The sequence below is a fragment of the Daphnia carinata genome, chromosome 9, assembly GCF_022539665.2.
Source record: "Daphnia carinata strain CSIRO-1 chromosome 9, CSIRO_AGI_Dcar_HiC_V3, whole genome shotgun sequence".
NCBI lineage: Eukaryota > Metazoa > Arthropoda > Branchiopoda > Diplostraca > Daphniidae > Daphnia > Daphnia carinata.
This window is the reverse complement of record NC_081339.1, coordinates 743,792-770,387: the sequence shown is the minus strand read 5'-3', so window position 1 is coordinate 770,387 and position 26,596 is coordinate 743,792. Positions and strand designations below refer to the sequence as shown.

Sequence of the window (26,596 nt, the reverse complement as noted above, 5' to 3'; positions counted from 1 at the left end):
TTTTCGCTCCCCATATGCCTATAGTTAATCATAAAGCTCTAAATTAAGCCATATCGACATTGTAACAGTAAAAAATGGTTTGAAATCACCAGGTAGGCTATTATTTACATGTTAACATACCACAGCACCGATTAACTCCAGTTACTTATAATATTACAGAAAACCATTTGTAGCCATAGCCACGGAAACTCTACCTCTAAGAATTAAAATGCAATGATTATGATGGTCTCTCATGTGCTTTAATACAAATAAAGATAATATTTCAATGTTTGTTTTGTATTGTTTTTTTCTAAATTAAGGATTGCAATCATACATAGTTACGGTTGAAAATTTTATTAATAATATTTCGAAATAAAAATAAAACAGGGTGGATGGAAATGGGACATAGGAAGGTGGTAGGAGGATTTCAGGTATCTGATCTGATTCGTCGGAAGGCTTTGAACTTTCCACAATTAATGGCATAAACAAATCTACAACCACTACACACACTACACACAAAAACTACAACCTAAACTTTCAACACTTGCCATTTTTTGTTTACAAATGTGCGTTACAAGAGCGTCTGCTTGCACCAAGACAAAAATGTGTTCCAATGGGCCAAAACCTGGCAATGCCCCGGTTAGTGCATGACGTCATGGCTAGTTTTCTGACTTGCCCTAACGCTACTCCGTAGGGCAGCCATTGGAAATCGACATCAGAGTAGTCCAGAGTAGAGTAGTGGAAGTTCAAATGGAGCCAGGTTTTGCTGGTATAAAATATTCATTAATGGTAGAAATTAGTTTCAATTAAATATCAGATGTTACTATAATTCTGTTCCTATTTTTTTTTTCTAAAGGAGCATTTGAGAGGCTAAAAAAGTCCGAATTTTATGAATCTGAACCTTCAATTTCGACCGAAGTCAATGAAAAAATTATCAACAAACAGGTCGTTTCTTATAAAGCAGGTTCAGTTGTAGTAAACCAAAGACAGGTATTTGCTATAATAACATTTTCTGTGTTTTAAGTCCAAAACTTTAAAAATATTATTTTAGAGAGGAAATCCTGTATTGAAATCCATTAGAAATGTTCCATGGGAATACGGTGAACTTGTCCCAGATTTTGTCATGGGCCATACTTGTTGTGCATTATTCTTAAGTTTGCAATATCACAATTTAAACCCTCAGGTAAAATATACATATATTTATTTATTTAATTGGTTTTTTAAATGTGTCATCAGCATACTAAGTTCTTGTAATCATTGTGGTTGAATTCATCATTTATTACAGTATATCCATGAGCGCCTCAAAGACCTTGGAAAGCAGTATGAACTACGAATACTTCTAGTACAAGTGTGTCACTTACTTCTAGTACAAGCTGTTTTAAATTATGTTTCATCAATTTCCTTCATGTGTTTGTCAATTTTATAGGTTGATATCAAGGATCCATATATTCCTATAAAAGAATTGACAAAAATTTGTTTGTTGGCAGATTTAACCTTACTTCTTGCGTGGGATGCGCAAGAAGCTGGAAAAATAATTGAGACCTACAAAGTGTTTGAGCACAAGCCTCCTGATTTGATTATGGGGAAACAAGAGAATAATAATGTGCTAGCCGGGGTATGAATAGTATTGTCTGCTTGCCCTCATGTAGGAGCTCTACAGTTGTACAACTGTTATTATTTGCCAGATTGCAGATGCATTAACTTCGATCAAGTCGGTTAATCGCACCGATGCAATGACGCTGATATCTAATTTTCAAACTCTTCGGAATATTTATGAAGCAAGTGAAGAAGACCTAAGTTTGAATCCTGGCTTTGGACCTCAGAAAGCCAGACGCTTGTTTCGAGTGCTTCATGATAAATTTGTTAGATAGTCAAGCGTTATTCGTCTCGTATGTAAGTAATAAGTAGCTGGCCTTCATGGTGTTTCAACTAGGATGATTTCGGACGGTTATTCGTCACAGATGCCTCAATAAATACTCGTTAATGTGAATTATGTAAATGTTTATTCCTAGTCAGAAATCTAAGTGGAGAAGTGTGGCCAATTTCGATTGGGCGTTTCATTGTAGAGGAAAAAAAACGTAAAGAATAGTTCAGAAGAAACTTGCAGTTCCATAATAAAGTGTGAAGGTATAAGTTATCCTAGCGGATGTTACTGTAATAAATTGAATTCCAAATAGAAAACTTTTTCATAACTATTTAAAATCCCTGTAAATGCAAGTTCAGGATTAACATACGTTATTAGCTCTTCGATGGATGTAAGTTAATTTGTTTTTACCTACATAAATTGTGTTTCCGACGCTATGGGTTACAGTTACCGTAAGCAGAAGACAATTACTTGTTGGCGCCACAGATATTGCATTAACGGTTGCAGAGACTAGGTATCATGATTGCTTGGAGGATCTGTTTTGCTCATTATGCTTTATTGTACTGTACCGAAATTGAAAGCCAACAGTGAAGCATGTTTTCGTCATCGTGCTGATCCACAACCACCGATAATGAAACATTTAAAAAACGTGTACTTAAACGCATCATTATTTCGTTGGCGAGAGTCGAAAATTTTACGGTGCCACTCCCCACCTACTTTTTCTATCTCGATTTCGCGCGAAACATCCTTTGCCGGAACAGCCCATGTCACTGAGCTCCGAAAACGACCAGCGTGCGAACACCGTCTTCAGGTGTGCTGCACACGTAATTTTACTAGTCGCTGATTCAAACCCTTACATTTGAAATTTACGATAAAATGCATTTGAGAGAAACTTCTGTAAATTGTTTTTTTGCGGTTCATAATCGATTCCAGTTTACAAAATGAAAAATTAGTAAATAACTACTTTTTTGTAGTGTTACCCCAATAAATTTGGGACTTTGGAGCAAATAGATACATAATTGTTAGGAATATGTAAATCCAATGTCAGGAATTACTTGGCTACACAAATTTGTTTTCTAACTAGAGCTATTTACAATCAGTTCATTCATACACCCAACTTAGTTGTCAGTGTTAAACAAAAATTTTACCATATTTTATAATCACCGAGTTGATTTTTTGTGCTCAACTATATAGAGACTTGAGTGTCATTAGCCCGGTGACTTCTTTTGTGTTTTTCAGCACGTTATTTATGCTATTAAAAAATATTCAGGTTTTCGTCTCGTTTTCATTTGCATTGTTTAGGGTTAGATTCTTTAAGCAACGTTTTCGAGTAATTTATCACAGAAGCCTATCTAAGAAACATATGATGTATATATACTCTACAAATGTAGTGGCAGAATTATCATTAAGGAAATATCTCAAAAGGGGGGGAAATGCGCAAAGTAAGTACAGCCAACCAGGAAGTAAGACTTGCCCGAGGCATTCATATTTATGAACAGCCGGCTATTCTTGCTGTTCCACGTTTTAGGATTTGTTAATTCCGTTTCACTTCCATAAAGAGCACAGTGTATTTTCAAGGCATTACGCCTCTCTGTATATTACAGGAGGTAATAATTCGTGTCTTCTTAAAATCGTCCTGTATACGAACAATCGCCGATGCAGAAGCTTTTCACCATATTGCTTGTTCCAGTCACTCAACCAAACAGGGTTAGAACTTACAAGACAACAACAAAAAATATGGCTTACTTCGAAAAGGGAACAGCAGAAGAAAAAATTGAATGATTCCTTGAACATAATAACACAGTAACAGCAAACAAAACCACATTAAGCAAGTTGCTGTCGAAATTCGCGCTATCCCCAACTAATCACTATAGAAATTTGTGAATTGAGAGATTAAAAAATAAAACGGAAAACATGCCTAAGAAATAGCAATTGTGCAAGATCCAACGTTGTAATGCGATTTATGACACATTAGCGACCAGAAACCCTAGACGCCTAAACAGGAATCGTATCAATAATATCGCGAATATCTTTGCACTCGAAAACTAGGCGTCGGCAAGCTTCGCAATCGCTTTGGCACATAACTTGAATTAAGTTGCACAAAAGACGACCAGATGTAGCGCTTAAGAAGCAACATTTGATGCAGAGGGCAGTATGTATTAAGAAGAGCAACTGCTTTGTTCAGTGAAGCAGCCGCAAGAGTATCGTCTTCATTTCCGGGTTAGTTGTCGACTTGTGGTGCACATACTACATAGTCTCGGTGAAGGCATATTTTCTGTTAGATACCCGTTCCCAATTTCCAGATCTTATGGATTCTTACGTATGTTGGGAATCGCTTTCTCGCACAAGACCCATGCGTTTTCTCTTCTTGCTTAGTGTCTTAGTTTTTATTTTTGTCTATTGTCAAAATGGTGAACTGAAAAAAAAAAGAAAAAAGGAATAATACAGAAGAAAAACATACACACAAAAAAACGAAGTCAAACTTGCAGGAAGAACTGGTGCCGGTTCTTCGCCTGGAGCGGCTGATGGACCGTTTTGATTCAGGACTCCTCCCTCTTTCTCAACTGGGGGCGGCAATCGGCAGGTTTACCGTCAACGACATGGATGTGCTGACCTACAAACTACTTCAGTCATCTTGTCCACCTCACCTTGTGCGCTTGTTGGTGTGTGAGCTTACCATTCTTAGGGAACAGCTGATTTTCTTCGCGTATGCAAACAGATCGCTGTTAAGCGACCCAGTCAATCATATTTATTTCCATCGGTTTCCTTGGCTTAGTGGCACTTTAAGCTCACCGTATTGTCCAACTCACCAACGCTTTTTTGAAGATATTGAGAATTATTCACGGATCAGTTACTGTAGCACACGTATGGTAAGTGCGCAACGCATTCTTATTCAATTGAGTTAAATTTTGCTTGTTTGCGTGATAAAGCGAAAGAAAAAAGAAAAAATGGCTAGCACGGCAGTCGGTTGGCGTCATATGGACATCAGCCCGGTTTTTGTAAAGAACTGAAGTACCGTTAGTACATTGCTGGCCACGGACCGACGGTGAGCTAGCATGGCAGTCCCACAGCACGGAAGTGTGTGTAGTCCCCTAATATTCTTAAGCTCAAATCCAAAGCATTGGCGCTGCATCGCACTTGGCTGTACGATTCTTTGATTGCTTTTGGTTTTCCAACGGGAATGGGATTTCATATGCTGGCTACCTGTAAATAAATTGGTAGTCGTCAATGCTGCGAGGCGTACTCCCTTTTTAAAAACTTGACTCGTCGAACATACCAACCGCAGTACCGTTGATCAAGTGCGTTTCACCGTTTAGGGAAAAAAAACAGATTTCTTTTGCTTTTTCAATATTTCAAGTTAAACGTGTTGGCTACGAAAGATCGAACGTCATCAGGTTAATTGTAAAAACAATAATAATTAAATCTGAAGTTTGCAGTTTAGCCTATTCTAGATTTATCTGTAAGCTTACGATCTGTGAATGTAAACGATGGGCACGATCTATTTGCAGCTATATTAGGATTTTTTTTTCCCTGTAAAATTTACATTCTTATCCTTTCACGATACAGTGTTCATAGAACTTCTGTTTTTTTTTTTGTTTTTAATTTTAGGGGCGAAGGATGTGGGTGGGAGGAGAGAGAGATTGGCAAAGTATTTGTTTGCTACATGGTTAAGCGGATCGATTGAGATTTACAATTCTGCTTTTCTAGAGCCAATAGGGTTTTCGTAGATTAGATACCTTATATCCCAACGCATTTTTATTAAGGTCAAGAACCCTTTGACGGATCCGCCATGTTTACTGTGCTGTTTTTAGCTTGCGGAATCGCTGCTTCCAAGAAAATCTGTCATTCAAAGTTCGTTCAGACTAGTATATGGCTTGGCTTCCAAATCGGATTTGCTTAACGCGGCTCTATCAACCGGTAGTTGTTTCGTCAAGTCGGCGAAGTTTAATTTGTGCAAAATCTAAAACAAATCGAGTTTTACCTGAATTTTATACGAACGTTAAATAAAAGCTCGGAAAACAGGTTGGTGCAGGAACGTGTGTGCAATGGTTAGAATTTTGCCTGCGGATAAAGGAAAGACGGAGTCCCGTTAGAAATAGCCAACACCAGGTTTTCCAGTGGCACGGCTCACAAAAAAGTTCTTCTCTCTCTCTCTCTCTCTCTCTCTCTCTTTCTCTTCCCATCCCTACTTTTCTCTCCTTCTTTCTCTCCCCACCCCCCTCCTAATTTTTATTTTCTTATCTCTTTTCATACTGAGCTGTATGCTACCCATACCTTTCCGTAAGTCTATAACTGTGATAACCGCAGCGCGTTCACCGGGGTCTTACTGCTCACGGCTAGGGGGGAAAAAACGATAACATCGATTAACTCATTCAGATTTAATTGAAACTAGTACTAAATCCCTCGTGTCTGTTTAAAAAAAAAAAAAAATTGGGTTTTCCGGACCATTTGGCCAAATTAAAACAAAGTGTTTAGTACGCTTCCAAACGGCGGCGATTATCGCTGTTAAATGATGCGATACGAAGAAAAACTAATCAAGGAAGAAAAAGAAGTTAAAGAAAAACTTATTCCACTATGTATTGAGGTACTTTTGGAAATACTTCATTATTTTGCGTGATATCCTGCTCGCAAAACTTTCGATTGAGCTGTTTTTTCGCAGTGGCGTGACGGAAACAGTATTGCTGTTGTATTTTTTTTTTTTCTGCTCAAGAATTAAGTAAGGAAAGAGAGGAAAGAATGGCTGTATAACGCAAGAAAAAAGGGTTATGTCCTATCTGATTCTACGATTTTCATGCTACCGTTGTAAACGATAAAAATAAAGGAGAATACGTCTGGAGTAAAAATACTATCATCTCTCAGCATCTTTACCAAAATTGGGTTTTGCGGCGCAATATATCTGTCGCTTCGCTTCCGCATTGCAAAGGTGCTCAAGCTGGGTGTATTCCTCCTCGTGTCAGTTTGTCTCTCTCCTATGGGGGTATTCCTTTACAAGGAGCATTACAAGTTTTATGTGCCGTTCTTGTTTTGTTGTTTTTCCATCGGATTTGTGTTAGTGGTACGACCTTGACCTCCGTAGCTTGGCCAGGTATTGGGCGCTTGGATGCGGAACAAACTCCATTGAAAGAGATGATCTTCATACTAGCCCTGCGACTCCTCTAGCACGGCAGGCACCGGTTTCCGTTTAACGGTTCTTACCTGTCACGTGACCTTGACTCTGACCTGCTTCTTTCGATTTGAAATGCATTTCGCCTCGGCCCTTTTCCGCACCTATGTATGCTTAGACTCCCCATAGACCTAATCATCGCTAGTTTTTTTTCTTTTCTTTTCAGCAGAATCCTTATTTGCAACTAATTAGAGAATTTTAAAACCACGGTTGAATAGTTTCAATATGTGAGACTGTAGGATTAGGGAAAATTTACGGGCCAGCTGCAAGCTATCTTGCGAGACAAGATGGCGTTCCAAATATAAGAGTCGGTCAGCCATTTCTAGGTGATTCGACTGTCGCCTGAATAAGTCGCAATCAGGAAGTGAGATCGGCATGCCATGCGGTTTTTGTTATAGTTTGAAAAGGTAGAACCACATGGGATGCTAACAGACAAGGTAATCAAACTAGTCGAGTCTTTGAGTGCAAACGTTGAACACGATTTTCTTGGTCGTCATTGATTCGTATGACTTCGGTAGGACCAATACACTTTCCATACCCTCACCTAATTTCAGCATTAAAATAGTTCCAAATCTAAATTTATGCTGTCAAAAGAAAAGAGGCAAAACTAAGAAAAAAAGAGAAAAAAGAAAAAAGTGGGGGAAGGCAGACAAGGAACTGTCTGTAAGAGTTATGCGCCTTAGGAAAGATGTAGCATGAGAGAGTGCGCCCTAACTGGGTTTCGTGGCCCTCCAGCGAGGCAGCGACCAAGACATCCTGGAACATTCCGTTGGTTGACCCACTAACAAGAACCGTCACCGCGAATCCCTCTCCCCTCCTTCCTATATACCTTCCTTGGGCAACCGTCCGGTGGCGCTCATACACCACAAACGCCTGGTCGTTGACCTCCAACCTGACGTAACCAACGAATGTTTCGGACCATTTCTAGTCCTCCTCTTGTTCATGTCCTACTTTCGTCTTTCTTTTTTTCTTCTTTCGCGTCTTTAAACACATTTTCTCGTATGGTGGTACGTGTGGCGTGCTTTTCATTCAACTATACAATCCACAGCTTTCAATTGCTGCTCGACCACTTTAGCGTGAATTCGAAACGGCTGCAAGGTGTCGTCTGCGTCGACGTCTGATCCGTCAGAAATTTTTGGACATAAAAAGGAGAACAAAAAATAGAAGAGCAGCAGCAGGTGTACAGATGAAACCTAGTGGTACCGATATGAGTGCAGCAAGTGACTGTTATACAGTCACATAGCCTGTCTGTGCAAATAGAACGAGTTTTTGAATCGTTGCAGTAGCTTTTCTCACTCCCAAACCGGTAGATGTGGACAGGCGGAACGCTCCACCAGTTTTTACCATTGACACGTAACAGTTTTTTTTTTCTTTTTTTTTTTCGTCTTAAATTTTTTTTTTTATTTGGTGCTGTGGCCCACTTTCGACCAAATAAGGACTCTGGAAATACGAAACCGTGCGCCGTTATGTTAGCTTAAACCACGTGAATGACTTACTATTCTGTATTCATATAGCACAAGTATAACTGCCTGGCTATAAGGAACTGGAATTACTAGAAACAGGAAAATTGGCCTGCCCGCTATATCTTGGCCCTGAGAATCGACGTCTTTTTTCTGTTTGTCTTCTTTTTTTTTTTCGTCATTTGGTAATTTTTCTATTAAACCGAGTCGTCCTTTAGGTTTTTTTTAAAATGCTAATATGTGTGAAAGAAAAGGGTTTTAAACATACGCCTTTGTAACTCTCGAAATGTTGATGTATTCAGTCGTAATGACTAAGTCAAACCAGTCTAGGATGTCAAGTTCCACCAGTGACTGCTGCACGAGTGATTTTCACGTGTTCGCCGTTTACTAACTGAAATCTGATTTGCTTATTTCATTTCGTTTCGTCCAGCAGAAATGATGCGATAGTTTTCTACATGAAACAGTCGCACACCGCCGCCGTAGCCAAGGCACTTCCAACGAGACTGTGAAAACATGAAACGAGCCCTCCTGAACTTTCCGTCCATTCCATGCGACTTGCTGGACTCCAACAAGAAAGAGGATTTTGTGCCGATCCTCCAAGAAAGTATTCCCGTCAACATTGTACCTAACGGACGCACGCCGCCTATCTACGTGATAGGAGAAAATGGCAAGACTACCACCAAAATTAGCCCTCATCCTCACATACCACCGTCTAAGGGGTAAGCGGTTTACTATTTTTGGCTACAGCGTTCTAGTTCGCAATCAAATTGTCCCTGTTTTCCGTGTGTGCCTGCAACCACTAAAACATCACCGTATTTAATAATCATTACCCAAGATCAAGTTTCTTTTCTGAAAAAATTGGGCTAGTAAACCCTATCCGTTTTTAGAACCATAAAACCCCGCAGCGAGTTTTTATTTAGTCCTGGAAATGTTATTTCTGAGACTCGAGATGAATTTGATCCACTTGTAGACGCCATTGTCCGACGTGGTTATTGTTTTTTTTGTTTTTTTTTTTTATTTTTTAGTTGAGTATGTGATGCTTGTGTAAAAGCAATATCTTCGCTAGAAAGTTGAAAGATTTTGGCTACAGTACTCGATTCCAGACGCTCCTCTACGTAAATAAGAGCTGTTCGATGTCAGAAATCTGGTACAAATTGTTGCCTACCTAAACTTTGGATCCAGATAGTAATTTAAGACCAGCGACGCAAACGCATGAGTGAAATAAATGGCTTAATCTAGTTACGAGGTCCTGCTTTATGGAGACGCCGCATGAACGACAATGAACAAACAGCTGTCCCATTGTTTTCCATCTTCTTTCACTTTTTCGGTTGTGCTAGTTTATCACATTCGTGGTTGAAAACTATGCGTGCCCTGCGCAGTCTAGTTCCTCAATGACGGTACCCCACTTTTCTTTTTTTTTTTTTTACATTTGACTATCAGCAGACGGCGAAATTTAACTAGTATTGGTGGGTGTTTATGCGTGAAGGCAGCTGGTCCCCCAAGAGTTGTGCGGCCACTGTCCATCACACGTCACCATTATAACAGCCGTTCGCCATTTGATTATTGAGGACATGGTTAAATGTGTTGCACGTTATGTCTGTATTCCCAACTGTCTAGTTTAACACCATTTCTTGCAAGATCACGTGCCAACCATCCTGCCGTCTGTATTTAACAAACTTCAAACATTTGTTATCCAGGCCCTTGAAATCGAGACTGTCTTGCGACTTCATGGACACGGGGATTTTGCCGAACGCCTCTCCACTACCACCTCACGGGTCATCGACAGTCAGTGGAAACAGCGGCCATTATGCCGGCGTTGAAGAGACCAGCGGTTGGAGTCGGTTTAAGCTACTTTTGTGGAAGAACTGGGTGGTCCAGAAGCGACACAAGATCCAAACACTAGTTGAGATTGCCTTACCCGTTTTCTTCGCCTCATTGCTGGTCATCATTCGTGATTTGGCTCCGGCCGATGTCTTCCAAAATGCTACCGTCTACCCGGCCTACCGTCTGAGTCAGAATCTACCAGATATACCATCAGGCTCGATTGCCAACATGCCGTTGCCGACTGTTGGATCGAAGGTAGCTTTTGAATTTCGTTGTCATTTCTTTTTCTGTCCTAATTCTTTCTTGACCTAAAAGCACATTTTACGAAGGAAAGAACGCATCCTAGAATAAGCCATACGATTAAGCACGTACCATTTTTGGTTTGTGTCCGTTACCCAGGATAACTCACGTGCACGCTTTCTACGTGCAGTAATATCTTACAGTTCAGAAGTGCATGTTGCGTAGGTGTAGGGTCACTGACGGCATCTGCATTCCAACAACTCCTTGGGCAAGGGAAGTCTTTCAGCATGATACCCGGAAGTGAAAGTGTAAAGATGTTGGGTTCAATGACCGCCCTATCCGTTCTGCAGAAGAATGAATGAAAGCTTTGAAACGAACGAGCTATAGCAAACAAGTTAGAACTTCTTTCCCAGGATGTGATTTCCTTTTCGCCCAACTTTCTTTTTCCGTTTCACGTTCATTTATCCAAGTAGTTACTACTTCGTCCATCATTAATGGCAACCTCCTTGTTCCATTGCTTATTTCGTCAGATAAACTTGGACAACATATCTGCTTTGGAAACACTGAGTTCCCCTTCGTCAATCATGATGTCGACTTTCAGCTTCGATCCGTCATTGAACTTTGATCCGTTTGGCTTGCTACCACCACGCAAATGGCCCGTCGCTTGGGCGCCCAACAACACAGTCGTTCGCAACGTTATGGAAAGACTGGCCAGGCGATCCAATCTGCGCGTCAGTAATTACGGATTCGCTACAGAAGAAGAAATGGAAGCCTTTATCATGAAAAACTATAATGCTGGTTTGGGAGTCAAATCTTCTGTTGATTTCCTTGGAGGAATAGTGTTCACCAATTCTTTCCCCAAGGATGATACTTTCCCTAAAGACATCCAGGTGATGCTTGCGTGAGGGGCTATTGACACGTCATCAGCAGTGATACAAGCAGAAAAAAAAACTAAGTAGCCTACGTCATTTATTTTCTAGTTCAAAATTCGAATGAAAGGCTCTCCACGAGTAATGAACAACGACCGCAGCCCGTGGTCACCAGTTGAAACTTGGATGACCGACTACCAGTTCCCGATTTTTCAATTACCTGGACCTAGATTCAAAAATCGTACTGAAGGAGGCAATCCCGGTTACTACAAAGAGGGCTTCCTGACGTTGCAAGATGGTGTCAGTCGTGTCCTCATTGAAATGCTTTCCGGTAAAAGTACCAATGACATTGACATTGAAATGAGGCGATTCCCTTATCCAACTTACGCCGATGACAAGTTTCTGGTGGCCCTTCAAGGATGGCTTCCACTAATCATTATGCTCAGCTTCATTTATCCGGCACTTAATATTGTCAAGAGTATTGTCCATGAAAAGGAAAGACGGCTCAAGGTATTATTTATAGAAACTGAACTTACCGATTACGTTTACAGCAATTTGCAAGTTATTAACGATCATTATTGTTTCTCAGGAATCGATGAAAATGATGGGGCTTCCCAACTGGTTGCATTGGACAGCCTGGTTTGTCAAATCTTTAGCCTTTATCCTCATTACCATCATTCTGATTACTGCCCTGTTAAAGGTATGTCTGGAATCCCCACGGAATAATTATTATATTTTTTTGTTACATGAAGGATTAAAATGTATTTGCAATGTTAATTTTGATTAATTTTCTGATTTTTCTTTGTTTTTCTGGTATCGTACGGTTTCATCCCTAAAGGCTCGCTGGTATGGAGGGTCAACACTCGCAGTCCTGGAGAAATCGGACGGAACCCTGTTCTTCTTTTTCCTGCTCGTCTTCGCCATCACAAGCATTTCGTTTTGCTTCCTTATGACCGTCTTCTTCTCTAAAGGTGTTTTCCGTTTCGACAAATTATAAGAAGTCTGCTCTAACGTTCTTGTTTTTGCGCACCAATAGCAAATTCGGCCGCAACTGGAGCCGGTATCATCTGGTTCGTCACATACTCTCCCTTCTTCTTCCTGCAATTGCGCTACGCCACACTGACTCGTACCGACAAATTGATTTCCTGTCTGTTTTCGAACACGGCAATGGCCTTCGCCTCACAACTCATGTCCATGTTCGAAGGCTCTAGTAAGTTTACGCAGACCTTGGGGCAATTTCATATTAACTCATTTGATCTGTCAAATTTCCAAAAGGCGAAGGCATCCAATGGCAGAATATAAACAGAGGCGTTTCGCCTGACGACGACTTCACGTTCGGTGATGTCCTCGTCATGCTCGCCATCGACGCGGTTATCTATCTTCTTTTGGCGCTATACATAGAAGCCGTGTTTCCCGGTGAATTTGGTGTCCCTCAACCTTGGTACTTCCCATTCACGGTAATTGGATTGGCCATTTTTTTTCTATTTTATTAGATATCATCAATCAAGTCATGTTTTTAACAATGGATGGTTTGTTTGTTGGTTTTTTTTTTTCGTTGTGAAAATTATAGCGGGATTATTGGTGCGGTAGTTCCGTAGCCGCTCAGGATATTACACTTACCGGTGCTGAGCGAACGGCCCGTAACGCCGAGTACATTGAAGAGGAACCGATCGGACTTCGTGCTGGCATCCAAATCAAAGGACTCGCAAAAGAATATCATAAAGGAAAATTGGCTGTCAATAACATTCACCTAAATATGTATGAAAGCCAAATCACTGCTCTTCTCGGTCACAATGGCGCCGGCAAATCTACGACAATGTCGATGCTGACGGGCCTTTTCCCGCCCACCACAGGAACGGCTCTCGTCAACGGCTTTGACATTCGCAAAGACATTCAAAGTGCGTGCATTTTTCTTTCATTGTTTCTTCCATTGGTATAAATCTTTGCTTCTTGTTTCATCTGCTTTTAAGGCGTTCGAGGCAGCCTTGGCTTGTGTCCGCAACATGACATCCTCTTTGACGAACTGACGGTCGAAGAACATTTGGACTTTTTCTGTAAACTGAAAGGCTATCCGTCTCACCTAGTCAGGGCCGAGACTGATCGCATGGTGAAAGCTTTGCAATTAGAAAACAAACGCCGGGCCATGTCCTCTACCCTTTCTGGTGGCATGAAACGGAAGCTTTCCGTTGGCATTGCCCTTTGCGGCGAATCCAAGGTACGTGTACGCAAATCATGCTGATCAATCAGTCACGTCGTCAGTCGCCTACAGCAACGGTCGCTCTTTGTTTATTTGTTATTAGGTTGTCATGTTAGATGAGCCGACTTCCGGTATGGACCCATCCGCACGTCGGTCAACGTGGGATCTATTACAATCGGAAAAGGTAGGCAGGACCATCCTGCTTACTACTCATTTTATGGAAGAAGCTGACCTGTTGGGAGATCGGATAGCTATCATGGCTAGCGGACAGATCCAATGTTGTGGTACGTCAACTGGCGCAACTTAGTATTTGTATTGTGTGCAATCCGGGTTTTATTTTTCATCGGATAACGTTGACCTTTAAACAGGTTCATCCTTGTTTCTCAAGAAGAAATATGGTGCCGGTTACCATTTGGTGATTGTCAAAGAAAGCTGCTGCGAAGTCCAACGCATCACGGAACTTATCCGTAAATCTATTCCCGAAGTCTCCATCAATCAGAACGTCGGCGCGGAATTGACCTACCTACTACCCAGCGACAAGTCACATCTATTCCAGCAAATATTCGAAGAGTTAGAACAAAACCGGCGAGCTTTAGGCATCTCCAGCTATGGCGCTTCTGTCACCACCATGGAAGAGGTATTCATCCGTGTGGGTGAAATCAACGCTGGACACCATGAAATCGAAAGACAAAATACCAATCGCGAAGATACGTTAGTCAACCTCAACTCGGCCTCGTCGACACAAAGTCTACTGCAAGAGGGTGCCAACGGCGATCTTCGTAACAAGGGCTTCAATTTGTTCTTGCAGCAATTTAGAGCCATGCTAAATAAGAAATTGCTGTACACCGTTCGAAATTGGCTACTTTTCACGGCGCAGCTTTTGATACCCGTGGCCTTCCTTGCCATTAGTTTGGTTGTGGTACAAACAGTTCCAGGCGTCACCAACTCCAAGTCCCTGTCCATCCGCTTAGAGAACTACTTGTCGACCAATACCCTGGTAGAGTTGGCCACGCCTGATAATATCCTCGCTCGTAACTTGACGGAAATTTACGCCGACCAGTTTGATACCTCGGGCCACAATAAATACGAGCGTGTTGATCTGCTTAACCAGAGCATGCTAGAGTATTATACGGAGCGAGCAAGCAATGACCTACCGGGCGTCAATCTCCATTTGTTGACGGGCGTGACCTTCCGCACACTCCCGACACGCAGGAGACAAACGGAGAAAGTGTTGGCCACCGCCTGGTTTAATAATCAGCCGTACCACGTGCCGCCACTTACTCTCAATCTCATACACAATGCCTTACTAGTTCATCGCACCGGCGATTCCGAGTACCGTTTGACTGTTACTAATCATCCGCTTCCGTTCGACGACTTCAGCAAACTTAACAACGACGCTTCCAGCAGTTCACTTGGTTTCCAGGTTGGATTCAACATTTCCTTTGGAATGGCATTCCTCGCCGCCAGCTTCGTCATTTTTCTAGGTAACACGTCATATTTCATTATTGCTGTCCATACGTCAAAAAACTGTTTACTTGGCAAAAAGAACTGAATTTTAAATTATTTTATTATTTTATCGGTATCATTTTGTATCCGTAGTGAAGGAACGTGTAACGAAAGCAAAACACCTCCAATTCGTGTCCGGCGTTCATTTTGTGACTTTTTGGCTGGCCAACATGACTTGGGATTTCATCAACTTCTTGGTGCCTTGCGCCGGCATCCTCATCACCTTTTTATGCTTCAACGAAGATGGTTTCATCTCGTTCGAACAGCAAGGTCGCTTCGTATTGGTTTTCGTCCTCTATGGATGGGCCATGCTTCCGTTGATGTACCTCCTCTCTTTTCTGTTCTCAATCCCGGCCACCGGATTCACCCGCACCACCATGTTCAACATCTTTACTGGTATTAGTCATTTAATAATTGTAACGTCCATGTCATTTAATCGCAATATAACGTTCCTTTTTGCAGGTATGGCCACGCTAATCACGGTAGTGATCTTGCAAATCCCGGAGTTGCAACTGGTTGAAGTTGCCGGTGTCTTAGATTGGATTTTCATGACACTACCTAACTACAGCCTTGGCATGGCATTCAACAATCTATACACTAATTCGCGGGCTGTTGAATACTGCACACGGCCAATCGTTGTCTTCGCTTGCAAAACCGGTCTCCGACCTAATCCTTGCTGCAAAAGTATAGATCACTCTAAGTAAGATAGTATACAGATTCCTTAACGCTGCTTTACCACTAGATACTGGAAATTGCGGCTCGTCGGCTTGCATACAATACAACGAGGATCCTCTAGGCTGGGAAGGCCTGGGAATAGGACGCATGATAACTTTCCTTGCAGTGGATGGTCTCCTATTTGTAGTTGTCCTAATACTGATCGAACTCCGCTTGTGGCAGAGATTTTGCGATTTCTGTTGCACGCTCTATCCGGCTCCTAGCGATGAACTTGGTAAGGATTGGTTGGGAAATTTTTTCTTGACAGACGCGTTGCTAATATCGAATGTTCCCAGGCTTAGCCAATCCCGAGCATGGAGTAGTTGTTCCTGCCGAAGACGATGATGTGGCACGAGAGCGTGAGCTGATTCAAAGCAAACCTGTTACCGTTTTGCAGAAGGAAAACAATCTTGTTATCAAGTAATTCAATATCGACTAAGATTGAGCCCCTTGTTTCCTACTTTTCTGGTCTCAACTCTAATGAGTTTACCGCAAATGTAGAACACGTTGCTTTATACTTCGTATTTCGAATTAAAGTAGCCTGAACCAATTGTTGCATTATGCACAGGCTGTATTTAAGAGAAATTATCATTATCTATTCATTGTTTTTCTAGGGATTTGGTCAAATTTTATGACCAAGGATTTCGAGCAGTGGATCGTTTATGCTTGGGTGTTCGACGAGGCGAATGCTTTGGATTGCTTGGCATTAACGGCGCCGGAAAAACAACTACCTTCAAAATGTTGACGGGTGACATAGGTGTATCGAACGGTGATGCCTATCTTGATGGATTCAGCGTTTGCAAGAACATGAAAGCGGTATGTATTTTTTTTTTGTTTTCAGCAAAGGTCGTCCACTTGAAGTTTTAATGATCCACGTTTCGTCATAGTTAATGTGCACCCTTCTTCCATCGCTTTTAAACCAACTTGTGTTTTCATGATTTGCTTTGTTATTTAGGTTCAGCGCCGTTTAGGTTACTGTCCTCAATTCGATGCCACTATTGACGAAATGACTGGCAGAGAAACGCTACGGATGTTTGCCAACCTAAGAGGTGTCCCCGAGCGCAGTATTGACGCTGTAATTGAAGATCTAACTGACAAACTTCTTCTTCGTGAACATATTGATAAACAAGTCAAAGAATTGAGGTTCGCTAATAGACTCTTTTAACGTTAATTTTCAATTTGATCTAACAGTGGTTTACTTTCTCGCCTCAACTAAACTATTTAGCGGTGGCAACAAACGCAAATTGAGTACTGCCGTTGCTCTCATTGGCGACCCGCCAATTGTTTTCTTAGACGAGCCTACCACTGGCATGGATCCAGTAGCGAGAAGACAGCTGTGGGACACGATTGCCCGGGTCCGAGACAGCGGACAAGCCATCGTTTTGACGTCACACAGGTAAAATCGAAATTATTACAGTCAAGACACCTAAGAAATCAAATGTTTGCTCGCCTGTTGAACACATTTACACTAGTGAAATTATTTAATAACGATCCAGTTATTATGTAGTTATGCTGTTAGAATAAAGACTTGATAGCACATTTTTTACGTCGGAAACAAACGAGATCGAGAGACACAGTGCTTACAACATTGACTTTATGATTTTTATTTTGCAATTGCAGTATGGAAGAATGTGAAGCCTTGTGCACTAGGATCGCTATTATGGTGAATGGCCAGTTCAAGTGTCTCGGTTCTTCTCAACATTTGAAGAGCAAATTTGGCCAGGGCTATACGCTCATTGCAAAGGTGCGCGCGTCACCTGAAACCACGCTTCCCAACGGTGCCTCTTCAACACATTCATCGATAGACCAAGAAGATTCCAGTCGAGGAGGAGGAGGATCTATTCGTTTTCGATCTGGGAGCGCAAAGACGATCAACAGTAATATCGTTTCTGCCCAAAATCCTTTACGGGCTATACCTGATATGGGACCCATCATGGATTTCATTCAGACTAGTTTTCCTGGTAAGCTGTTTAAACAATAGTCGACGTTTTATGCCGTTTTTCCAACGAAAGTCCGTTAGAATGTGGATTACCATTTCGAAATTGTGCTAATGTCTTCCGTTTTAGGTGCCCAACTTAAAGATTATCACCAAGGGCTGGTACATTATCATTTACCCGAAGCAGGCCAGTCTTGGGCTCGTATTTTCGGTCTGATGGAGAGCGCCAAAAATAAATATCAAATTGAGGATTACTCTGTCGGCCAAACCACTCTTGAACAAGTAAATTTCTGACGATAGTTTTCGAGATACCCTAATTAAATATATTTTTTCTTCTTTAATTTTCTAGGTCTTTTTAAATTTTGCTAAAAGTCAAGTGGGGGAGGACGTGAATGGTCGCGGTCGAACCCATATGAACGTCATTAACAACCTTATACATAGCTTTTGCTCCTGCTCGAAGATGTGTTCGTGGGAGTGTGCTGTTGATTTTGACTGAATGGTGAATCAGGCGCTTCGATGTACTCGTCCACTGTGCTACTGCTGTTCTATGCGATGCTGATGTAGATCGAGAAAGTGTGCGTCGTCTCTTTTTCCACCTAAGTGCAAGGATTTGAATCTGGGTATGACCGAACTGTACGTGTGTTTACTAAAGCGCGAATGTAGCTGTCTGAGTTTTTGTGCCAAGAAATATTTTGCGCAATATGGACCTTGCTTTCATCTAATGTCCTTGACAGTCGGAGGCAAGTCGAGCGCATCACTTCTGTACTACGACAATCAAGAAAGGTTGTTAAGGCTTTGTTTACCTTCGCATAGCCGTGTATGGATTAGTTCAGGACGGTGCAGTTCAATTTATTTCTTGTGCGGTATGCAAGTTTTTGCCTCCTCGTGGATTTCTCCGAGGAAATCGAACCACTCTTCAGCGTACATAATTGATTCTACGTGTGTGCATGTGTTTGGTATGCGTCACACACATCTGGGAAGCAGTCCTAAAGCAATTTCCGTCTTAATTTAGTGAAATAGTGTTTGTGAGAGAAGTAAAAAATAACAGATGATGTGCCCGACTGCTCACAAACTTTAACCTGCATTCGTTTGCAAGTTATTTATACCTAAATTATTTTTTAACTTATTTGAAAGTAAGACGGGACGTTAGCTGCAGGAAGTAAATTAACCAGCTCACTCCTAACTGTACATCATCACTCTAAAAAGGTCGTTTATATCTGGCATATGTATTTGTTTTATGCTTTCCTTTACCTATTTTTCTAAGTTGACTTCCAATGTATTCTTAGCGCATTTGATGTCTAAACAAATGAGTGTGACACCATGGAATATTTTTTACAATTATTATTTAAGGGGAATTGACGAACGTGTAATACAATGTACGTTGTGACAATCTGTTTGCTCAAAGACGCGAAATAAAAAATTTATTGAATTTCTGGAAGGACCACGGTATTTTACTAAATCTTGCTAAAAATACGCAATGTTAGCTGGAGGCAGCAGAGAGAAGAAATTTACTTAGTCAAATCGACAGCTACCAGGTGGCGTCCCGAAACAGACACAACCGGAACGAAGAGGCAGTCAACATAACTCCCGTTTCCGACAAAGGAATTTTTCCAGTTTAAAAATTCGATTGAATTCCAATGCAGTTGGCATCGATTAACCGTGCAACTTTCCTTTTCGTTTTGTTCTTGTACTAATACTAGATTATCACATCTTTGCTGGCTAACCAGTAATGAACATGATAGGATTGTCCGTAAGTATGTCACGCTTGAGAAATGGGGGTTGTTTCAAATTTGGGAGTATGGGTGAAAACGCTTTTGTGGTAAAATGTGACTAGGGAAGGGTTAAAAACCCCTGATAATACTTTACGGACAGCTCTACAGAATATTCTTAAGTTTTCGGTGCAATCGAAACCACAACCTTCATTATATTGCAACGCCAGCTATATGAGGTCAACAGGAAGGGAAATTTGCTTTACCAGGAACGCTGACTTGCCGCGAAAGTGACCGAAAATTGATCGCGATCAAGATCGCAATAAAAAAATTGATCGGTGGTTCAATCATTTGGGATTTATCTTAATGGGATCAGCGATCACAGAAAAATCGATGGATCACAAATTTTTTTCTTAAGAATTTGTAGTAACATGCAAGTAATTCACAACTGTTGCAGCCGAACTCTTTTTGACAGCAAATGTTTTTTTCGTGTGCATTTTCGTAAGATTTTTTCTCTACGGGACGGTGTCGAAGTGGTCGAGAGTAGCGATCGGACCAGTCAATGGGGGCATTTTTTTTGGCAATCGGGGATCGAATTTTGGGTAATCGAAACGGGGCTTTCACCCTGTTTCGGCTCGTAGTGAAATTTCTGCGCCCTGAAAGCCATCTGGGGTTCAATTGAGGTGCGTAATCGGGACTGCAACCCTGGTTGCTATCAATCCATTTGTGCGAAAATATAATCCTTTGAGTTTTTTTTATCCGATTATCCCTATTAAAACCTCGATTATATGTCATTCTATCATCTGCCTCGATTTTCACTGTGAAACCATATCAGTCGCCATGTTGTAAAATGGAGTCATTGCAATCGGGGTTATCTCACCTTTTTTCTCCGCCCCGCCCTTATGGACGGGGCGAACACCCGACTGAGTCGCCGACTCCAAATAGAACCTGGAAAAATAAGGCCCGGAAAGTTGGGGACACATTTCCAGACAGTTTTTAAAGGGTCCTATTTCTCAATCATGAGGATCACATTTCTCCTTTAAGAAGAGCCTGTATTTACAATTTAATAATTTTATTTGTAGTCCAATTAAAAAGAACTGAACGGGCTATGTGGGTTTCTGCACCCCAAACAGCGTTATCAATATCACGTCTCTTCAAGGCATTATAACTATTTTGTTTGAATTCATATTTGTAATTTTATTGCATGATTACATGATCCATCTATTGCGTTATACAGCTCATTTAGTATAAAAGTAATTTTTTTCACTTTATTTGGTTTTTAGCACTTGACGTTTTGTTACAGGTGTTTCCAGGCCTTACATCGTCCCCCCTTTACTGATGTCCGTACTCCCAGTGTTGTAGTCGCAGCATGCCATTTGTGCAATATCGTTGCTCCAGACATTGCCGCGGGGGAAATATCAAATATTGTCATCTATGCTTAGGGACGCCACAGCCAACGCTGTAATTACGTACAGTACATTCAGTTCCCGCGAAGAATGAAATACTATCCATAGATAAGAAGACAATTCTTATGTAATGCAGCTCTAGGAAAGGGGCGTAAATGATTTTATAATTTAAATAAACTAGAAAAACCATCTCCTTAATTCTGAGTAAGGTCTCTACTAGCCGCCTTGAAAAGTTGAGTATTAATTCTAACTTTTTCCTGTATCGCATTGTGTTGTATTATCGAAGAACAAAATAGTTAATAAAAGTGAAATGTGACAATTGTGGAAATACAGCTCGTTACTTGTCGCTAACGAATTTGCGTTACCGTTAGCATAGTCGATGCAGAAGACTGATTCATGTTTACCTAGGTGTCCACGAGATCCACTAAACGAATGCACCCGCTTCGTAACGTGTCATCCGAGGGAGGGGAATCAGCGTCCACCACAGATCCGTTGTTTCAAACTGACCTCTCAACGGATTGTAAGAAACAAGGTTGTGAAACCACTATTCCAAAAGACATCTCGGTCACGCCAGGAACGGAGATGGTCCGTTAAAGTGTTTTAGTGAGCCTTGTAAGTCAGTGAGGTTCGGAATCTGGTTCTGGAAAGTATTCAAGAGAGACTAAACGTTATTCCTCTGATAGGACAACACCTTTTTGGACGTTCAAGACGTTTGCAACAAATTCAAGGATCAGTTATGGTACGTGTCAGAAGATTCATAGACACATCCACTTTTCCAAGGAGTACACCAGAAAACCCCTGTCAATGGTTGGAGAGCTAAGAAAAAATTTCTTCCTATAATAGATGAGACGACGCGTACAAAAGAAATAATTTCAGCATATACTTGTATGATACCACGCGCTGTTGGTTCCTATGCGCAAGACTTCCGGACGATTGGCAAGACATTACAACACATCCAGGAGCCGGAAGAAACCAGGCAACACTTGCAGTACCTACGTTTACGTTGAACGGTTGTAAAAGAGTTTCAACCGGAAAACTACTTTTTTCAAGAGACCAGATTAAGGAGTAAAACATAATGGATGGATGAGCCAACCATTAGATACTCTTACGAAATCCTTTTCGTATTTTGCAGGCTGATTGATCTGAATATGCCAGAAAAGCACAGACTAGAGCTTCTGTTACGATCTGTTACAATCACTTCGAGAGGTGGTTTTCAGAATTTTTTCGCTTAAGCCACGGTCATGTGAATATTATCTAGCTTTTACCTAGTTGTAAACGAAATTATCACTCAGGTCAGATATAAGACGATGGAAAGATGACACCTGAGTTGCATAATCCTCAAGAATAATTGCAAAATTTGCTTGTATTTCATCTAAATCTGCATTCAGACTTCATGAAGTCGATGCATGAATTGGTTCAAGACACTTGTGAGCAATTAATGCCAAAGGAAAAAACGAACATGTGAAACCAAGAAGTCCTTTTTAAGCAACCAGGATGCAATGTAAGTAGTAGGTCACAGTGCTTCTCCTGCAAGAAATCATGAGTTAGCACAAGAAACCCTTTGAAAAATTCTAAATCTTAGCAATTTTAGGGATACGTAAAGAGGCACGGTCATAGGGTTCAGTTCAACACGATCTTACCAATAAATTTGGTAGTTCGGGGTTTCAGATACTTCAAATGAAACTCTGACAACTCGGTAAAATACATCTTCAACATTAGCGTCACAAGACTGGTCACAGAAAAAGTGAAAGGTGAACAAAAGAAACCGCAGTGGCACTCATCGATACAGGATCTTTACACACTGTAATTTCAACAGAACTACAAAGAATTTATTAAGCAGTCCTTACGTCGATCCAAAATAGCTATAAGCGACTTCCGAGTGTAGCAAAGATTGTTGTATCTCCCGTAGGCAAAACTATAAAAGCAAACGCAATAGTCATACCAATATCCGGGTTTTAATTTTTGCTAGGGATTGGCGGTGAAATAGAACTGGAACGAAATAGGACTGGAAAAATAGGACTGGGAGAAATAGGGCTGGTTTTTAAATATTTAAGAACAGTACTATTTCTCCATGGCATTAGTCCCATTTCTCCTCGGCGTTAGTCCTGTTTCTTCTTAGAGATAGTCCTAATCCTTTTCCGTTTTTCTAGTGGGAACGATGAGCCTTCAAACCGGTAGGCAATATATTGCGTAATGGCATCGGCTTATATCCATTTTCCTTCTTTAAAAACCGATGGTTTTAATTCATTACTGAAGCAAAATCAGAAATGTTTATTACCTTTTTACATTTTATTTGGGCATAACTAACTTTTCTAGTTGCACGCAGTTTCCAGATGCTCAAATAGGTGCGAAAAAAGTAATAAATATTTCTGATTTTGCTCTAATAGTATTTTGTTAAATGAACTCTATTAAACACAATATAGTTCATGTTCTCATGCAATGAAAATTAAAATAAGATAAGACATAATTGTTTTGTGAACCTTTTAAGTAATGAGTGAAAACCATAGGTATTTTAAAAAAGGAACATGGAATACGCCGACGCTCTTACGGATTGGAGGCTCATCGTTCCTATTGAAACAAGTAAAGGAAGTAGGACTATCTATAAGGAGAAATGGGACTAATACCGTGGAGCAATAGGTCATATTTCTAAGGAGATATAGGACTGGAAATTTCACTCCTATTTCTCAAAGTCCGATTTCGTTTCAGTTGTATTTCACCGGCTACGCAAAGCAAAACACGGAGGTATGTTTTTACTCGACTCTTGGGACTTAAAACTGTATTTAGCAAAGCAGGCAGACGAGGGAAATTTTAGATTTCCATATTCGATTTGTACCGATACTACTCACCACAACACATTTGTCTTTCGATGCGTTTTTAAACCAGTGTACTGTCGTATTGGTATAATGCATGGTTCGTGATACCACGTCATTTGGTTCAGTCCCAATCGAAATATTTTTTCCAAATCTTTTATTGTACAGTACCCTCCAAAAGTGTCCGAACACTAGGGGTTTTTGGGGCCATTTAACATGGCGTCTTATGGCGGAAGGAGACTAGCGCAAATGGAAAAAAGGGACAGAAAATATGAAGTTAAAAAAATAAAACTCACAATGTTTTTTTTTTCTGTGACAGCCAATAGTTTGCTGTAAAAGCAGACGCATTTCTGGCTGATTTTACGTAGTGAGTTCAGCGCCTCAGGTGGGAATAAAATAAACTATTTCTAGTGGGAAAAACTTACCACCGTCTTCACTTTAAAAAAATTCTCTTTCCTAAAATAATTAATATTAAGTGATATTACTATAAAGGGATATTGTTTAATGAATATCCTATTGATTAACCTAATTGCGAGGTCAAGGAAACATTTCCTTGTATGAAAAAAAAATTTCTAAAAAATGAGGTAGTGTCATTAGGTATCCCGTACGCTAAACGCGGTGTTCGGTTAATAGATGACTAGCATGCTAGTCAATCAATCTTATAGATAAAAAATTGAAGAAAATTTTGCTAGATAGCGGATTATTTAATTAACACCGGGACATTTTTTTATTTTTTTATCTTCATTTTTTCTATCCCTTTTTTCCATTCGCGCTAGGCTCCTTCCGCCACAAGACGCCATGTAAAATGGCCCCAAAAACCCCTAGTGTTCGGACACTTTTGGAGGGTACTGTAGGTGAAAAAAATTGCATAAAAGCGTTTCAAAAATTTGTTCAGAAGAGGTGGCGAAACGGTCCTGTATTTTTTCTAATGTACATAGAAGTATGTTAGAAATATAAAAGGATTGTTCAATTTTGATGGCAACCCCCTTTCCCCGTGAATAATAAAAACTTGACTGCGTAGCATCGTAAAATAGACTAGACGACGAAAGTATTATATATTCGTCGTATATATTTTGTATCGATACTAGCCATCATAATTACTACCTTACTAATTTTGTCAGATATACATGGCAAAGTGGACGAAGATTTAGGAATTACGATTACCGAGTATAATCCGAATAAAAACATCTATTTTACACTATTTTGGATATTGGAGAGCAATTTTTGTATGTTTTTTGAACGGGATGTACAAAATGGTGTTCAACGGTGCAATATTTTCTCTATTTGTTGTTTATAATTGGTAATATGATATATAAAAAAGTTATTAATTGGATTGGCAGCCCTGAAATTAGTAGTAAATAAATCTGAAATCCATCCTGGTACGGTGTTCCAGACGGCGACAGTTAGATCGCTGTCACAGGATTTATTTTTGCTTTTTAATTGGTTATCATAAAGTCTCTGATAAATGGTCGTCCGAAAGTACAAATCGGTGATAATTTTAAATTTTACATAGCCCATTTTGCAGAAATGAGCACTTTATGCCAACAGTGGTATTTACTTTAATACATAATAAATTTTTATGCAAACAATAATAATGAACACAAGAATTAAACAAAAAAATTTACATTTCTATGTATGTTTGTTAAAATATAAAGGCATGTTGACATTATTTGGGTTCAAACGGTTTCTACCCACCGATATTAATTCCGAAGCACTTGAAAACCGTTGTTCAAATTGCACAGATGTAGCAGGAATACATTAAAAGTTAATCACAAGTTTGGAAAGAGGAAGCAGGAAGCAACAGTAACTTACGATAACTGAAGCCTGTACCTTCAGCCAAACTTGGTGATCATCTTGCAGCATGCATTTTACATATCCAGCTTGCAATCTGGTAAGACAGATTCCTACATTGATTAGTACAATTTCCTGGAACCCAACTGCATGTAAAAGTTCTTTATTAGCAAACTTAGGGTTACCAGGTGTGAGGATCGAGATCACGTTTCTATACATAGATCAGAAGTCTGGCACATCAAACTCGGCCAACCTTATAGAAGAATAAGCAGTAACAGTAGCAATTGTAGCGTTCTTCGTCTCATGTAGCAAACTTATGGTCACCAGGTGTGAGGATAGAAAACGGTAGCCAGTGAAATAGGACTGAAACGAAATAGGACAGGAGAAATAGGGCTGAAAATTTCCAGTCCTATTTCTACCGGAGAAATAGGACTGGGAGAAATAGGACTGACTTTTAATAACTTTTAGGACAGGCCTATTTCTCCATGGCATCAGTCCTATTTCTCCTCGGCATTAATCGCATTTCTCCTTAGAAATAGTCCTCTTTCATTTTCTTTTTTCCAGTAATAACGATGAGCCTCCATTCCGGTAGGCAACTTATTGCGTAAGAGCGTCGGGCTATATCCATTTCCTTTTTTAAAAAGCCGTTGGCGTTAACTCATTACTTAAATGGTTCACAAAACATTTATCTCTTATCCTATTTTAATTTAAATTGCTGGGGAACATGAATTATGTTGAATCTAATAGAGTTCATTGTATCAATGTATCATTGTTCATGAAACATTCTGTTTACAAGGTATAATTTATTTAAATTTTCCCTCTCACCGTTCCTTTCTTCAAATTAAGTTTTTAATATATTTATTTGGTACTGGGACTGAAATGAAATAGGAGAAATAGGACTGAAAATTTCCATTCCTATTTCTGCCGTAGAAATACGACTGACTTTTAAAAACTTTTAGGACAGTCCTATTTCTCCTCGGCATCAGTCCTATTTCATTAATTTTGTTCCAGTAGGAACGATGAGTCTCCAACCCGGTAGACATAATATTACGTATAAGCGTCGTCTTATATCCATTTTCCTTTTTAAAAAACCGATGGCGTTAAATCATTACTTAAATGGTTCACAA

General features: G+C 40.3%; 2 protein-coding genes across 4 annotated transcripts; both read left to right on the top strand.

Moving 5' to 3' along the window:
* The first annotated feature begins 621 nt into the window (after positions 1-621).
* On the top strand, positions 622-1,895 carry LOC130697305 (DNA excision repair protein ERCC-1-like). 2 transcript variants are annotated; one of them, XM_057520228.1, is made up of 6 exons: positions 622-748; positions 836-969; positions 1,031-1,162; positions 1,265-1,327; positions 1,406-1,594; positions 1,665-1,895. In XM_057520228.1, the coding sequence occupies exons 1-6, from the start codon at positions 730-732 to the stop codon at positions 1,848-1,850; spliced, it is 723 nt and encodes a 240-aa protein (XP_057376211.1). In that variant the 5' UTR covers positions 622-729; the 3' UTR covers positions 1,851-1,895. The 2 variants fall into 2 exon arrangements, with proteins under 2 accessions (XP_057376211.1, XP_057376210.1); XM_057520227.1 differs by having other exon boundaries at positions 1,265-1,345.
* A 2,590-nt stretch (positions 1,896-4,485) lies between these two features.
* Positions 4,486-19,157, top strand: LOC130697306 (phospholipid-transporting ATPase ABCA3-like). Of its 2 annotated transcripts, none has more exons than XM_057520229.1 (23): positions 4,486-4,713; positions 8,901-9,186; positions 10,165-10,546; positions 11,062-11,421; positions 11,512-11,910; positions 11,990-12,100; positions 12,239-12,371; positions 12,437-12,610; positions 12,676-12,857; positions 12,971-13,298; positions 13,371-13,615; positions 13,701-13,881; positions 13,966-15,081; positions 15,197-15,499; positions 15,566-15,787; positions 15,846-16,052; positions 16,114-16,237; positions 16,432-16,633; positions 16,773-16,960; positions 17,043-17,213; positions 17,438-17,778; positions 17,884-18,035; positions 18,103-19,157. In XM_057520229.1, the coding sequence occupies exons 2-23, from the start codon at positions 8,981-8,983 to the stop codon at positions 18,247-18,249; spliced, it is 5,874 nt and encodes a 1,957-aa protein (XP_057376212.1). In that variant the 5' UTR covers positions 4,486-4,713; positions 8,901-8,980; the 3' UTR covers positions 18,250-19,157. The 2 variants fall into 2 exon arrangements, with proteins under 2 accessions (XP_057376212.1, XP_059352965.1); XM_059496982.1 differs by having other exon boundaries at positions 8,898-9,186.
* Positions 19,158-26,596: the final 7,439 nt, after the last annotated feature.